The sequence below is a fragment of the Chinchilla lanigera genome, unplaced genomic scaffold (genome assembly GCF_000276665.1).
Source record: "Chinchilla lanigera isolate Chin_1 unplaced genomic scaffold, ChiLan1.0 scaffold00082, whole genome shotgun sequence".
Taxonomy (NCBI): domain Eukaryota; kingdom Metazoa; phylum Chordata; class Mammalia; order Rodentia; family Chinchillidae; genus Chinchilla; species Chinchilla lanigera.
The window spans coordinates 778,394-792,589 of NW_004955483.1; the positions used below are offsets into that span (position 1 = coordinate 778,394).

The 14,196-nt window shown below is 42.7% G+C and overlaps 4 protein-coding genes across 4 annotated transcripts in view; 3 read left to right on the plus strand and 1 right to left on the minus strand.

The window, feature by feature from the left end:
- The window catches only part of LOC102014901, a 33,204-nt gene that overhangs the window by 4,995 nt on the left and 14,013 nt on the right, over window positions 1-14,196 (plus strand). The window contains exon 2 of the mRNA XM_013503802.1: window positions 14,101-14,144. Within this exon, the coding sequence (XP_013359256.1) occupies window positions 14,101-14,144 (44 nt within the window). The remainder of the gene's footprint in view (window positions 1-14,100; window positions 14,145-14,196) is intronic.
- LOC102016162 (histone H2B type 1-H) lies at window positions 6,040-6,476 on the minus strand. The gene has a single exon (XM_013503795.1). It carries the CDS (start codon window positions 6,433-6,435, stop codon window positions 6,055-6,057), a length of 381 nt encoding a protein of 126 aa, XP_013359249.1. The 5' UTR covers window positions 6,436-6,476; the 3' UTR covers window positions 6,040-6,054.
- Window positions 6,721-7,212, plus strand: LOC106146534 (histone H2A type 1). The gene has a single exon (XM_013503793.1). It carries the CDS (start codon window positions 6,761-6,763, stop codon window positions 7,151-7,153), a length of 393 nt encoding a protein of 130 aa, XP_013359247.1. The 5' UTR covers window positions 6,721-6,760; the 3' UTR covers window positions 7,154-7,212.
- LOC102015521 (histone H3.1) lies at window positions 8,089-8,550 on the plus strand. Its single transcript, XM_005403292.1, has one exon. It carries the CDS (start codon window positions 8,095-8,097, stop codon window positions 8,503-8,505), a length of 411 nt encoding a protein of 136 aa, XP_005403349.1. The 5' UTR covers window positions 8,089-8,094; the 3' UTR covers window positions 8,506-8,550.

Genomic DNA, 14,196 nt, shown 5'->3' on the forward strand with positions numbered 1-14,196 from the left:
AATAGCAGTTAATATTTGGCATTGAGCTTTCTATTTTTTTTCCCTGTGACTAAATCCAGTGTGTGCATAAAAATGACAGAAATGAGAAGACATTATTTGGCATCCCACAAACATATTTTATGTTTATTTTTTTCTACAGTATTATTTTGGAAAACTGCATAGTATTTTATTAGGGATGAAACGTTCTTAGCCAAAGTTCTACTCTTAAACATTTATATTTCTACTTCTTTAAAAGCAAAAAACAACAGAAATAGGAACAGTATTCTGAAAAGTCAGAACTTTGTACATGGTTAAGTTTATGCAGAAAAGGAAGGGTGAGGACATGGGAAAGATTGTCATCTGCCAACCGAAGAAAGAGGCGCAGAATGAAACCATGCTGCAGCCTTGGTCTCAGATCTGTAGCCTCCAGAAGAGAAAAGAGGTTTGTTTAAGCCACCCATCTTGAAGCGCTTTGTTATGGCCGCCCTAGTAAACAGAAACACTTCTTTGATGGTTTTTTTTTTTTTTTTTGGTACCAGGAATCAAGCTCAGGACCTTGCATTTGCCAGTCAGGTGCTTGTGCCACTGAGCTATATCCCTGGCCCCAAAGCACGTTTTTTTTTTTTTTTTTTCCCTTTGGTACTGGGAATTGAACTTTGAACCTTGTGCTTGCCATACAGACACTTATGCCACTGAGCTATATCCCCTGCCCCTCAAAGTACTTTTTTTGTTTTGTTTTGTTTTGTTTGTTTTTTTTTTTTTTTTTCTGGTACCGAGAATCGAACACATGACCTGGCGCTTGCCAGGCAGGCGCTGTGCCTCTGAGCTAAATCCCTAGCCCCGCCACCCAAAGAACTTCTTAACCACTTTCAATTTGTGATTATTTTTCTTTGGATCTCAATGTTCTTCCTGCTTCTCCACTTTACAAACAGACAAGCACACAACACACACCCACACTCACACTTGGTGGAGAGAAAATCGTTGTAGGAGGGAAAATCATGTTTTGCTTTCATCTTTCTATCTCAGCTTCATTGATTGGGCCACCCCTGGAACAAAAGATAGATTAACAAAAGGAACACATACATACTCATTTAATATATTTTATATGGCATGGGAACCTTTGTGAAGATATAAAGACCTGAAGGAGATGTTAGACCTTTCATGTGATGGTTGAAGAATGGACAATCTGAGGAAGTGTAATAGGATGAAAGAACAGTATATTAAGGGTAAGAAACTAAGAAGACATGAGCAAGTCTTGTTCAGATTCCTTTTGGGGTCTGCAGCTCTCCAGTGAGTCTTATGACCTGCTTTAGAGGAGCAAGGTAGGGGAAGGTAAGAGATGTTTTCCTACACACAGTGCTTTTTTTTTTTTTTTTTTTAAAGAGTAAAACATTTATTTGGGAGTACAAATGGGGAAAGGAATAATAGCTCCTGAGTGCAAGTGGGGTCCTGAATGGGTTACCAATGAACCCACCTCTCTCAGAAAGTTTTATAGAGCAAAATCATGAGGTGGTTACAACATGAATCAAAACTATAATCAACCAATAAGATTACAAGTGTAGTCACTTGGCTAATATTGATCTAGTAGTAGCAAAGGCATATGAGTGACATCATTAACATTGGTTGATAATCTATACTTTTATTCTCTTTAGTCTTAGTTTTAGTAGTCTTAGTGGGTGGGAGAGGATGACCCACCTCTAATGAGGTAATGGTTTATTTACATGGGAAATCTCAAAAGGCTGGTACCAATATTGTCAAACTTCTGCTTATCCCTTAGGGAAGTATGTAAATCTGGCCATTGTGACTTTAATCTTCTTCAGATATGTTCTCTTCTGCATTAACTTCTTTGAGGGCCTAACCCTGTCTGACTGGCTATAATATTTCTACCTAATAAAGCTGTCCATAATATTCCCCGCTCTGCAGAGGTATCCCTAGGTATGGTTATTGGAGAAGGGGCATAGTTTCCATCTAGCTGCTTGGAGCTGAGAAGGGTCTGTAGGAGAGACTGCAGTCAGGGGCTTTCTCCAGGGAGCTAATCTAATTGTCCTTGGATGGAAGTCATGTTGTAGCTTAGTGGTTATGAACTCCCTCACAAGGTTAATCTAGTGGATCCCAGTAAAAGGAATGTGGCACTTTTGTTGCTGATTCCATCTGTGTGTTCACTTGGAGTTCAGCAGCTTCTGTTTCTGGTGGCTGTGGAAGTCTGTTGGAATTTAGCCACTGAGGTGACATCTTTTAGCAGGGCATCTGTTTCTCTACTTCCAGTTATTCCGATGAAATCTCTAAAATGATACAGGAGGAAAAATGTAACTCCAAACCTGCTAGATGACAGATATGCTGAATTCATGTTCTCTGGAGTCAAAGAATAAATTCTAAGGAACAGTGGAGATTAAGAGTAGGAAAATTTACTGGAGGATAAGAATGGAGAATAGGAATAGCTCCTGAGAGACCGGAGGGGTCCCAAATTGGTTGCCCCAGACAAAACTTTCCAAATCTCTTTATGTTAAAAATATTCACCATCTCGAGGTGCCGTATTTTGTAGTAGTATATTCTGTACCCCATCAATATACAGTGTTGAAAAAAAAATATACACTGTTGAGAGTTGATGGGAGATAGTTTGCCTTCTTTGGGTCCATTTCAGAAATGATTTACTGTAGGAATGAGTGACAAGGGTAATAGCTAATTAGATCAGAGCCTGACGATGATGTCAACCCTACTTTGGTGGTAAGGGGGAATTCTTCTGAATTTCTAGGCACAGGAATTTACACTGACTGGTTTCTTTCAAAGCACTGGGGTGTCTGGGTCAGAAGAGACCCAGGTTAGCTAGGATTCCTCAGGCTAGGTTCCAATCAAAGAATACATTTATCATGTTGCATAAGTCCACCCAAAAGCCAGGACGGGTTTTGAGGTATATGAGGGAACTTAGTAAATAAATGGAGGGAAAATAAATGTGTTAAAAAAGATACATGTGAAGCTGGTAAAGAGAGCACGGGGAGAAAACAAGGAAAAAAAATTACTAAGCAAATCTTATGTGAATTTCCAGGTAGCCTTCTTTAGAACCCAGCGCATATGATCATTATGAACTTTAAGAGAGGATGGGTTTCCAAGAAGGGCCCCAAACTAAAGTCATATACACGTTCCAGGTTTCTGCAAGAACCATAAACTGAACTCTACAGTCCTTGCTAGGTCGAGTTTCTGCTGCAAACAGTCTCTGGAGAGCCAGGTCCTGCAGTCAACCAATCAGATTTGAGAATTAATGGCAGGTTTCCATCCCTCGTTTGCATAGCGCACCCGAGTGCTAACTTGTGCACGAGCTTTATGTCAGATATCCCTTCATTGTCCCCGCCAGCGCGCTGCTTGGCGAGTCTAACCTCTGGGGTTTACAAAAGGCCAATTAAAGCTTTCCTTTCACCTGCATTCTTTTCTTAGTGAATTTTTATTGACATGATTTCGCTCGATACTCCTGATTCTTCTAGTGAAGGCTTAGAAACAAAAATCGCTGGAAAATGTCACATTACTTGACTGGCAGGCAAAACGAGGCAATTCTAACACCCCCTTCCCCCCAAAATAAGACCTAGACAGAAAAACAAAACAAAACAAAACAAACAAACAAAAAAAAAACCACTTTGAAAACTAGAGCTCAAAACCACCAGCTTCAATTAACCTATCCTCCCCTTACTGCCATCATTATTCTCTTGCTCGGTGGCGATTCTGGAAGGCAGGTAAGGCAAGGATAGGCTGATTGTGGCTTGCATTTTTGACCTCTGCTTTTCAAAGCTGATTATTTTCCAGCTAGCTCTTATTTTCGGGGAAAAATGACAGTTACGGGAACTAGGATGTTTTAAAAAACACTTCAGAGGAAAACTTTAGTCTAAGAGAGGGGCTGGGCTTTTTCAACCCCCGTTTCTACTGCTGGCTGCTTAAACTACTGCCTTGTTTAAGGTCTCGGCCCTCAAGCTTTTCCAGGTGAGCATGACCCAGTGTGCCCCACCGTGGCAGCCAGAGCCTTGAACCACTATTTTTTTTTTTTTTTTTTTTTTTGCGGGGGAGAGAGGGAGGCCTCTGTGCCTATACTGCGCTACATTCATTACCTGTGTTCTCATATTGGTCAGCCTGGCAAAAATCATACAGTCGTTCTTTCATCTTCTGTTTAGAGGTAAGGGAATACTCATAGAGGAATTTAAGTTGCTCAAATCCAGGCTTCAGTCAAGACTATCTTGTGCTGAGGGATTTCTCTTTTAAACCAAAATAGAACATTCTCGTGAATACATTGTTTAAAAATTTATTTCAAGGGGCTGGGGATTTAGCTCAGCGGCAAAAGCGCCTGCCTGGCAAGTGCAAGGTCGTGAGTTCAGTTCCTGGTACCGGAGAAAAACAAAACAAAACAAACAAACAAAAAATTTATTTCAAAGTTAGCATTGGGGTGAAGAAATGAATGCCTAAATAACATATGGGGCTCACAAAATTTCCTTCACAACTCTACAAAAGTGAGTCACTTAGTATTCACTTAGTATGCAAAGTAACTTGCTCCATAGGCTTTCGCCACGCTATGGCTAATAAGCACAAAGTGAAGTTTTAAAGCTCAATTTGACATTGCCGATACCCATGATTTCCCTTCCACAACGTGATGTTCAGAAAAATTACATTTCCTTTCAGGTGATTTTGAGTTTCCAAAATGGATTTTTTTTTAAAGAAACATTTGCTGTTGTAATATATGACTTTGCTTTGAAATATATGTGTATTCCTGATCTGTGTTATTTACTGAACCTAAATCTCCCCCTCCTATAATTACAACTAACTTCCTGCTTGAGTTTTTTCTAACAGTGTGGAACTAGTCCTTAGATTCATACCTATGGGATTCAGATCTCATAATTTCTATGTAAGGGACTAATCCCTTAACCTTCATTCTTCAGGTTATTTGTCTCTAAAACAGATGATTCCATTCCATAGAAAGTGGTTGTAGTATAATCATCATAGTGTTTGCAAAGATGATCCACAAACCTAAGTGACTTGAAACTCTTCTCTCTTAAAATGACATTTCAAGAAACAAGCTGTGGACAAGGTCCAGCACACTGGGAGAGTCAGGAGGAACTCAGGAGTCTGGAGCATGAAAGTGGAATCTAGGTCGGGTGTGGTAGCACACGCCTGTAATCCCAGCACTCGGAGAGGCTGAGGCAGGAGGATTGTTCTGAGTTCGAGACCAGCCTGGGCTACAAAGTGAGCTCTAGGCCAGCCTGAACTGCATAGCGAGACCCTGTCTCAAAAAGACAAAGAAAAAAAGAAAAGAAAAGAAAAAAAAAAAAAAAAAAAAAAAGGAAAGGGGAATCTAGTAGGAGCAGATGCGTCTCAGACCATCACTTCTCCCCAGGATCGATGTACTACATAGCAATGATTCTCACCCCTTCCCTCCTCCTTCATAGTACGTTGCCTGTTCTGTCTCTAAAGCTTGTATGTTCACGTGGGCACAAAACTAGGATGAATGGAATAAAGCCCCTGACCTTCACATAGTAAGAGAATGATAAAATCAGTGAATAAACTTGCACTCATTAGTGACCTTGGAACTACTGGCAAAGTTGTGGGATAAAAGTCTGGTTGAGATATATGGTTTAGAAATATAATCAGGTAAGGTTATGTTAATCCACCACACTCAGCTCTAGCCATGCATAATCTAAGATCAGCAAAATGAAAAAACGTTCTCTCAGGGATCTTATTTAGATAAAGCAACGCTCAAAATTGCAAGTGCTAACTGGTTATTCCCCGATTAAGGACAATGGTATAATGAAAAAGTGAAACTGAAAAAGGAAAACAAAACCTGTCTAGGGAGTGGCGGCGCTATTGGGGGAAGGGAAGAGGGAAATTGGAGGCGAGACCAGTCTAAATAATAGGCGTTTTTCCTAAGCATAGTTACCTTACATAAGTGGAAAGTAATGTTTAACCCTGCGTTGTTTAAAGTATTAAGGAAAGAACCACCACCATGTAATACCCTAGCCTAGAGTTATCAGTTACAGATCTTTAAAAAGATAACGTGGGTGGCTCTGAAAAGAGCCTTTGGGGTGCAGGTAGAGGAAGGAGCGCTCACTTGGAGCTGGTGTACTTGGTGACGGCCTTGGTGCCCTCAGAAACGGCGTGCTTGGCCAGCTCCCCGGGCAGCAGCAGCCGCACGGCGGTCTGGATCTCCCGAGACGTGATGGTCGAGCGCTTGTTGTAGTGCGCCAGGCGCGACGCCTCGCCCGCGATGCGCTCGAAGATGTCGTTCACGAACGAGTTCATGATGCCCATAGCCTTGGACGAGATGCCCGTGTCGGGGTGCACCTGCTTGAGCACCTTGTACACGTACACGGAGTAGCTCTCCTTGCGGCTGCGCTTGCGCTTCTTGCCGTCCTTCTTCTGCGCTTTGGTTAACGCCTTCTTAGAGCCCTTCTTCGGGGCCGGAGCTGATTTCGCTGGTTCAGGCATAACAGCCACAATTCAAGAATCCAACTGGAAAAGAAATGAGAGTCTGAAGCTGCAGCGGCGTTAATATTTGTAGGGCTTCTATGCAAATATGGCGTTTCAAGACTTAGGCTCTGATTGGGTAGATTTTCTGCAGCGCAACGTCACATGCAAATAAGGTGATTTCAAGTTCTCCTTTTCAATTGGTTATATGCTGCAGTTTCTTTTTAGCCAATCCAAGAGTGTAGTTTACAATCCCTAGTGGAAGTATAATAGGTTGCCGTTAAGGCAGAGAGCATTTCCACAGATTTTTGCTTGTTCTGTTCAGAAGCTTCTTTACGAGTCAGTTATGTCTGGACGCGGCAAGCAGGGTGGCAAGGCTCGCGCTAAGGCTAAGACGCGGTCATCCCGCGCCGGGCTGCAGTTCCCGGTGGGGCGCGTGCACCGCCTGCTCCGCAAGGGCAACTACGCCGAGCGCGTGGGCGCCGGCGCCCCGGTATACCTGGCGGCGGTGCTGGAGTACCTGACGGCCGAGATCCTGGAGCTGGCGGGCAACGCGGCCCGCGACAACAAGAAGACGCGCATCATCCCGCGCCACCTGCAGCTGGCCATCCGCAACGACGAGGAGCTCAACAAGCTGCTGGGCAAGGTGACGATCGCGCAGGGCGGCGTGCTGCCCAACATCCAGGCCGTGCTGCTGCCCAAGAAGACCGAGAGCCACCACAAGGCCAAGGGCAAGTGAAGCAGTTCATCAGCGTGTGGCGTTCTTTTACACCCAAAGGCTCTTTTCAGAGCCATCCACATTTCCAAGTAAAAGAGTATGTGGCAGAAAACACTAGGTTAAAATTACTGGTTTTGGACGTTCGGCTTGGTTTTATCGTATGAGAGTCCGTGTAGGTCACTTAGTTGCGGGCGAACTGACCAGTGGTTTTGTGACGCTACTATGGTTGAACGTTGTCCGGCAATACGGGTTTCCTACAAGAACATTTAACACTAGTGTTTTTTAACATCTGGCAGGAAGCAAGTTTCATGTTTGGAGACAACAGATAAGTCTCCTAAACGGGGAAACCAAAAGTAAGGAATGAATGCAGTTTAGCGAAACTCCCCAGAAGATAGTAGCAGGAGTAGTAACCTAGGATGTCATTTAGATTAGACAGCGAATTGATTCGTTCCTTGAGAAATCAGGGCCGTCGGTTCATCAAATCCTGAGCGGAAGTAAAAATTACATTTAGGCCAATCTCAGGATGTCACTTTACATTTGTAGTGCAGACCATACAAAGACCAGACTAGGAAATGGCATGTATAAACCTTGCAAGTGGGGCACAAAGCAAAATACAAGGATTCCTGAAGTGTAGTCTTTCCTCCGCAGCATACATTGGCTAAATCAGAACATTTACAGGATTTTCAAGTGTTCCCCTGCAGGAATTACAGTTCCAGAAACTCAAGAGTTAGTAATTTACGAAATGAACTAGGGGTCGCAGAGTAAGAGACCTTGCCGGATTAGAAATTGCAGTAACTCATCCAATCAGAATCTCCAGTTATCCACCAATCACCTCGTTGACTTTCAACCAATAGTTTTAGTGCGCGGGGCTTTTGAAACGCATACTGGCCAATCAGGATGTTTCTGAGCATATATAAAGGCGAGCAGCTAAGGTGTTTTCAGCTGGTTGTGTTTCGCTTGACATGGCTCGCACTAAGCAAACCGCTCGTAAGTCTACCGGCGGCAAGGCGCCGCGTAAGCAGTTGGCTACCAAAGCTGCCCGCAAGAGCGCTCCAGCCACCGGCGGCGTGAAAAAGCCTCACCGCTATCGCCCCGGCACTGTGGCGTTGCGTGAGATTCGTCGTTACCAGAAGTCTACCGAGCTGCTGATCCGCAAGTTGCCTTTCCAGCGCTTGGTGCGTGAGATCGCGCAGGATTTTAAGACCGATCTGCGCTTCCAGAGCTCTGCCGTCATGGCGTTGCAGGAAGCTTGCGAGGCTTACCTAGTGGGTCTGTTTGAGGACACCAACCTGTGTGCCATCCACGCCAAGCGCGTCACTATCATGCCCAAGGATATCCAGCTGGCGCGGCGTATTCGTGGGGAGAGGGCCTGAAACTTGGCTGCAAACAAATCAAAAGGCTCTTTTAAGAGCCACCTACTACGCTGAAATAGCTGTAATTAACTGAGTATTCATATATATGTAAGTACTCAGCAGCTGGATCAAATTGAACTTTAAATTGTTTCAAGGCTTGGACTTGGTAGGCTAAGCCTTAACTTCGAGGGGGGTGGTGGAGTTTTACAATTCTCGCACGTGTTTAAAGGGTTCAGTGCACTGGGAGGCTTGCAGGTTTGTAGCAAATTGTCAAGAAGGCGTGTGCTCCATGACACCCTTCAAAAATCCCCAAGTGTATACGGGCAGTTGGCCTACTGGTGATACATTTACTATTTAATGTCTTTGTGCGCAGGTGTGTTGTCGGATGCCTATAATCCCAGTATTTAAACTGAGGCAGTATCCTGCGAGTTCGAGGGCAGTCTGAGCTACAAAGTGAGTTCCAGGCTAGCTTGAACTGCGTAGAGAAACTCAAAAAGACCAAAAGGCTTGGAACCTCACTGGGTCAGTTTTCATGAGTTAAGGTAAAAGTGAGTCAAATTTTTCCTTTTCCTTAGGCTTTGCTAGTAGATTATCTTAAAAGTTAAACGGCCCTAGCAGGGTTTCTACTATGAGACAGAATCTATACTAGAGTTCAGGTGGGGTTGACACAATGCCCTTAAGTGTTTTCCACCCAGCAGGAGACTGAAAATCCAGTCAGAATTTGATTGGAGTTGGATTGTCAGACCCCACCTAGGACTAGGGCTAGAGAATCTGTACCAAATTTGGTACTAAAAAAAAACAAAAAGTTATCAAACTCAAAACTAGGTTGAGGCCTAGTTTTAGTAGTGTTTGTGATCATAAAAAGTGTTAACTTGTGAGTTTTTGCCTACTATAAGAGAATGAACTATTTTGTAAGTGTGCATAATCAGCTAGCTTGAGATTTCTGTATCACTTGGTGGTCTACATTACAGTCACTTGAAGCTTTTATAAAAGACATCTTGGAAAAAAAGATCTTGGGCCCCATTCCCAACTAATGTAACTGCAGTCTGGGGTGAGGGGCGGGCAATTCAGATTTACCCAGCTGTAATTAATGTTGACACTGGTGCTACCCATAGGTACCTGGGATTGAGGCATCACTACATGAATTTCAGCCTAGCTTCTGTTTGACCTCAAGTTTAGCAAGGAGTTATCTAACTGAAACAGGCTTTCCTGTTTGCTGTCATTTGCATCGACAGAGAAATAGTAGTTTCCAAAAAGGACCTTCTGGCTTGCTTGACAACTGTGTGACTCAGTACAAGGAATCACTGTTAATGGTCACCTGACATTCACAACAATCTGTCTGTCTGTCTCCCTCTCTGTCTGTCTCTTTCTCTCTCTGCACTGGGGATTGGACCAAATATTTTTGCTATGAATTACATCTCCAACCCTTATTTAGTCTTTCAAAAAGTCATTTTAGGTCACTAAGTTGTCTCGGCTAGGTGCAAACTTGGCAGTCTTGCCTCAGCCTCCTAGGCAGTAGGGCGATCTCTGAGGGGAAGGCTAATGTGAGTGTATACTGAGACACAGCTGCACTCACTGATTGGCTGCACCAGGTTATGGGGGTGCTACCAGGAGGGCAGGGCACGATTCTAGGACTTTTGTCAGACATCCAAATTGCCTTTCTGTCATTGTACAAGGGCTTTTCTACACACAATTAGCACAAATTCCTGTTTAAATGTCAGCAGGTCCTTTGTCATTGCTTTTATTTATTGACCAAGTTGTCAATTTTCAGATATTTTCATTTTTAAACACTTTTACTATGTAATATTTAAGTAAAAGTGCTTTGTATACTTTCACTATGTGAGAGGTCAGCTTAATAAAACTATGTACATCTTATCCACTCTGAATATCATCAACATTGGCCAATTATTTAAATTTGCTTTGAGGTACTGGGGATTGAACCCCAGGGCCTCTGTACTGAGCTACGCCTGTAGCCCTTTCTTTTTTTATTTTTGACACAGTATCTTGCTAACTTGCTAAGGTACCAGGGGAAGGCTCAACAATGAGCAATCCTCTTTCAGTTTCCCAAGAATGCAGGGATTACAGTGGTTATACCACCATACTCAACTTGTGTCGGCTATGTAAGAATCTAATTATGATGGCATCATTACTGCTGCAACAAACACTTAACACTGATGAATTTTATTTTTTGTTTTTTTTTTTTTTTTCTTTGAAACAAGGTCTTACTGTATAGCCCAGCTTGGCCTTAAACTCACGCTTGCTCCACAGGCCTCAGGCCTCCCAAGTGCTGGGATTCTAGGCATGGGCGACCACCTCCGGTAATGAATTTTAAATGTATTTGTTGAAATTTTACAGTGTGTCTGTGCATTGTGTCTGGAGAACAAAACAAAATTCCTGCTCTCTTGGAGCTTGCATTAACTCTGTGATAGGTAGAAATTAAACTGTACACATAGCATTGTGTATAATATTAGATAATAAGAAAAAAAGCAAGAATGTGGAGTAAAATTTGGAGCTGAAATTTAAATATGATCATAGTGAAGATTTCACAATAAGTATTTCAGCAAAGTCCTGAAAGATGTGAGGAAGCCAGATGTGTGACTGTCCTTACGAAAGAGAGGGAAGTGCTGAGGTAAGAGGGTGGGCTAGGTGGGATGGACAGGAGACAACAGAAGAGGAAGGTGGAGAAAAACAGGAGGCCAGAGCCTGCAATCTGATAGATTTTAGGGGAGAAGAATTTTCCCTTCCACCCTCCCTCTCCCAGGGAAGGAGGTTTGGGTTTGAAACAAAAATCAGAGTAACAACAGAAACAAGTTTACTAACATGTACATTTCACAGGTACATGGGAGACAGGTAATGTGTAGTTTTCACAGGAGTGGCTTTGAATCCTAGCTCGTACAACACCTTCAACAAAGTACAGTAAACATATAAAGTGCTATGACAGAAGAACAGGGCTTTGTGTCACTAGGGCCCATGTCTGGGTGACAGGCAACAAATAGCAAATAAAGGATGATTAATAAAGCTTATGAATGGCCAGTACTCTGGGATGTCCCCCACCCTCCCTAAGGTGAGTACTGTCTTTAGTGTTTTTTTTTTTTTTTTTTTTGGTACAGGGAGTAGAACACACAACCTAGGCTTGTCAGGCAGGCACTGTGCTGCTGAGCTATATATATCTTGCTCCTATATCTTCTTCTTAATTGTTTTTAGCTGTACAGTCTTTTTTATTTTGGGGTGACACATTTTTTCCGCCCACAGGCCACTGCAAGAAGTCTGGTTTTTCTCTAGATGAGAAGCAAGGCCCCTAGAGGAGTTGAACACAGGAGTTTTTGTGTCTGTCTCTCAAACATGCAGCTTCTGCTTTATTTTTAGTTTCTTTTTTTTTTTGTTTGTTTGTTTTTGGTTTTTCTCTGGTACCGGGAATCGAACTCACAACCTTGCGCTTGCCAGGCAGGCGCTTTTGCCGCTGAGCTAAATCCCCAGCCCCTGTTTTTAGTTTCAGTCGTGCTCCAGTATATAAAGTGGGGTCCAGCTTTCCTTCTGCTTTGTGCTATTCAAATCTTGAAAATAGAAGCTAACCTGAAGCTTCTTATGATGTGGGAGCCTAGAGTATGCTACCCCGAAATATGTCCCATTTGGCATGTGAATTGTTGATCTGAAGGAAATTAAGAATCAGCCGAAGCAGAAAACTTCATTCTCTATTTTTTTAAAAGCACAGCATAGGTTTAGCTGCCCTTCTGCCAGTTGTAGAACAAAGGCAATCACTGAAGACACTTCTTTAAAACATTTACTGCTTTTAGTTGATGGTGCTTGTATAAGCCAGAAATAGAAAAACACTTCTTTGGTAACTAGTCATTCTCTAGGTTTCTCCCACTGTATCTATGAGATATACATAAAAGTGAATTAGCTTCTGTTTTACAGTTTGTTCTAATTAAGAGTTTATGATGGTTGATGAAAGGATTATTTTTCCTTCCCTAAAATAGGGAGAAAAGGAAAAGTCTATAAAAGTTCATTTAAGGTTGAGTTTTATTCATATCGGTGTTGTTTCAGTTGACTGGCTTTATAGCCACAGGGAAATTGTTTTCCTCATTGTATTTGTATGGAATGCAAAGTTAAATGTCTTCAGGAGCCAGGCAAGGGTTTACTATGTGAGCTACCCAGCTTTATCTCACTGGGTCAGACTGTAAAAGGCCTGGCCGAATTGAAGGTTTCTAACTATTAATTGTGAGTTCCTGTTGCAGTGTCACTGTTCATTAAGTAATTTGCCTGATAGAGAAATTAACAACACCTTTCTTGTGAATTGTCCAGGTGGTGAGGACTTATGATTTCATTGATTCAAAACTCTGTAATTTCTGCAGGACGTGGTGGTGCACGCCCATAATCCTAGCACTAGGGATGTTGAAGAAGGAGGATTACCATGAGTTCTAGGCCAGCCTGGGTTTCACAGGCTGGACTACATAGCAAGACCCTTTCTCAAAAAGAAAAAAAAAAGTCTGTAATTTAGTGTCTACCAGAGTTTTTCATATGGATTATTTTATGTAATCCACACAGTATTTCTATAAGTTAGAATTTGTAGTTCCCCAGTCAATCCTGGGGCTCCCCAATCGATATTGGGGAGTAGTTCCCTAGTCAATATAAGGGCTCCAGAGTCAATACTGGGGTTGTAGTTTCCCAATTAATAACACTGACACTGATTTCCAGTGAAGGCTCCAGCTTTAATAAAAGAACGGCATTGACAACACCAGGAGTGGGTTTACCGACCACAGTTTATTAAAGGAGCACACTATCTTAAATACATAATGAGAACAAAGGTGCTCTTTACTAACTGAAAACAAAAGGCATTCTATGAGAAAGAAGCTCAAAAGATAGTTCAAGGAAAATACATGTTCCACTTGAGCTGATAGTGTTGGGGGCTGAGCTGGTAGTATTGAGGACAGCTTGGGATACAGCACAGAAAATGTCTCCCATATCCTGCAGCTGAGAAGCCTTGGCCCCTGCTCCAAACCATGCTATGGTCCATCTTCAGGGTCTTTTAGCTGAACCTTCAGGAGAACCTTCAGGACAGACCACATTGCAGTTTAGGAGCAAAGTGCTTCATATGCACATTCTCAGTGCTGACTCCCACAGAACTCATTACTGTATTAGACCCACTATAAGGATGAAGAGATAGAAGCACAGTAAGGGGAACAGCTGCCCATGGTGGTTTATTTGGATAATGAAGCTATGACTAGATGGACATGGTATATTACATATATGCATTTATTTCCATTCACCCATTCATTCAACCAAGACTTTCTTTGCTTTTGGGGATAGAACCTGGGGCCTCAACATGCTAAGCATTTACTGTACAATGAGCTTCATCCTCAGCTGGTGGAAATGTTTTGAGCATTTACCATGTGCCTGGCATTGCTTAGGTGCTGCAGATACAGCTGTGAATAATAGGTGAAGTCCCCTTTGTGTGGAGCTTCTTCACATTCTTGTGGGAGACAGAAAATAGACAACAATACAAAAATGCAGTGTAAAAGAGATGAAAAGCATAAAAGTGATAAGGGCATGTAGGACTGCCAACGAGTGGGGTTGTGGGTTGTATCATTAAATGGGCAGGTGGAAAAGGCCTCACAGGGAAGATAAGACAGAGTGAAGGACTGAGGTCTGGAGACAGTGCCGTGTTTATAAATCTAAAGGAAGAGCATTCTACAGAAGCGCCTGCCGGGCATG

What these genes read in the sequence shown, in the direction of transcription:
- LOC102016162 (XM_013503795.1), bottom strand. Translation starts at nt 6,435, where the DNA reads ATGCCTGAACCAGCGAAATCAGCTCCGGCCCCGAAGAAGGGCTCTAAG.
- LOC102015521 (XM_005403292.1), top strand. Translation starts at nt 8,095, where the DNA reads ATGGCTCGCACTAAGCAAACCGCTCGTAAGTCTACCGGCGGCAAGGCG.
- LOC106146534 (XM_013503793.1), top strand. Translation starts at nt 6,761, where the DNA reads ATGTCTGGACGCGGCAAGCAGGGTGGCAAGGCTCGCGCTAAGGCTAAG.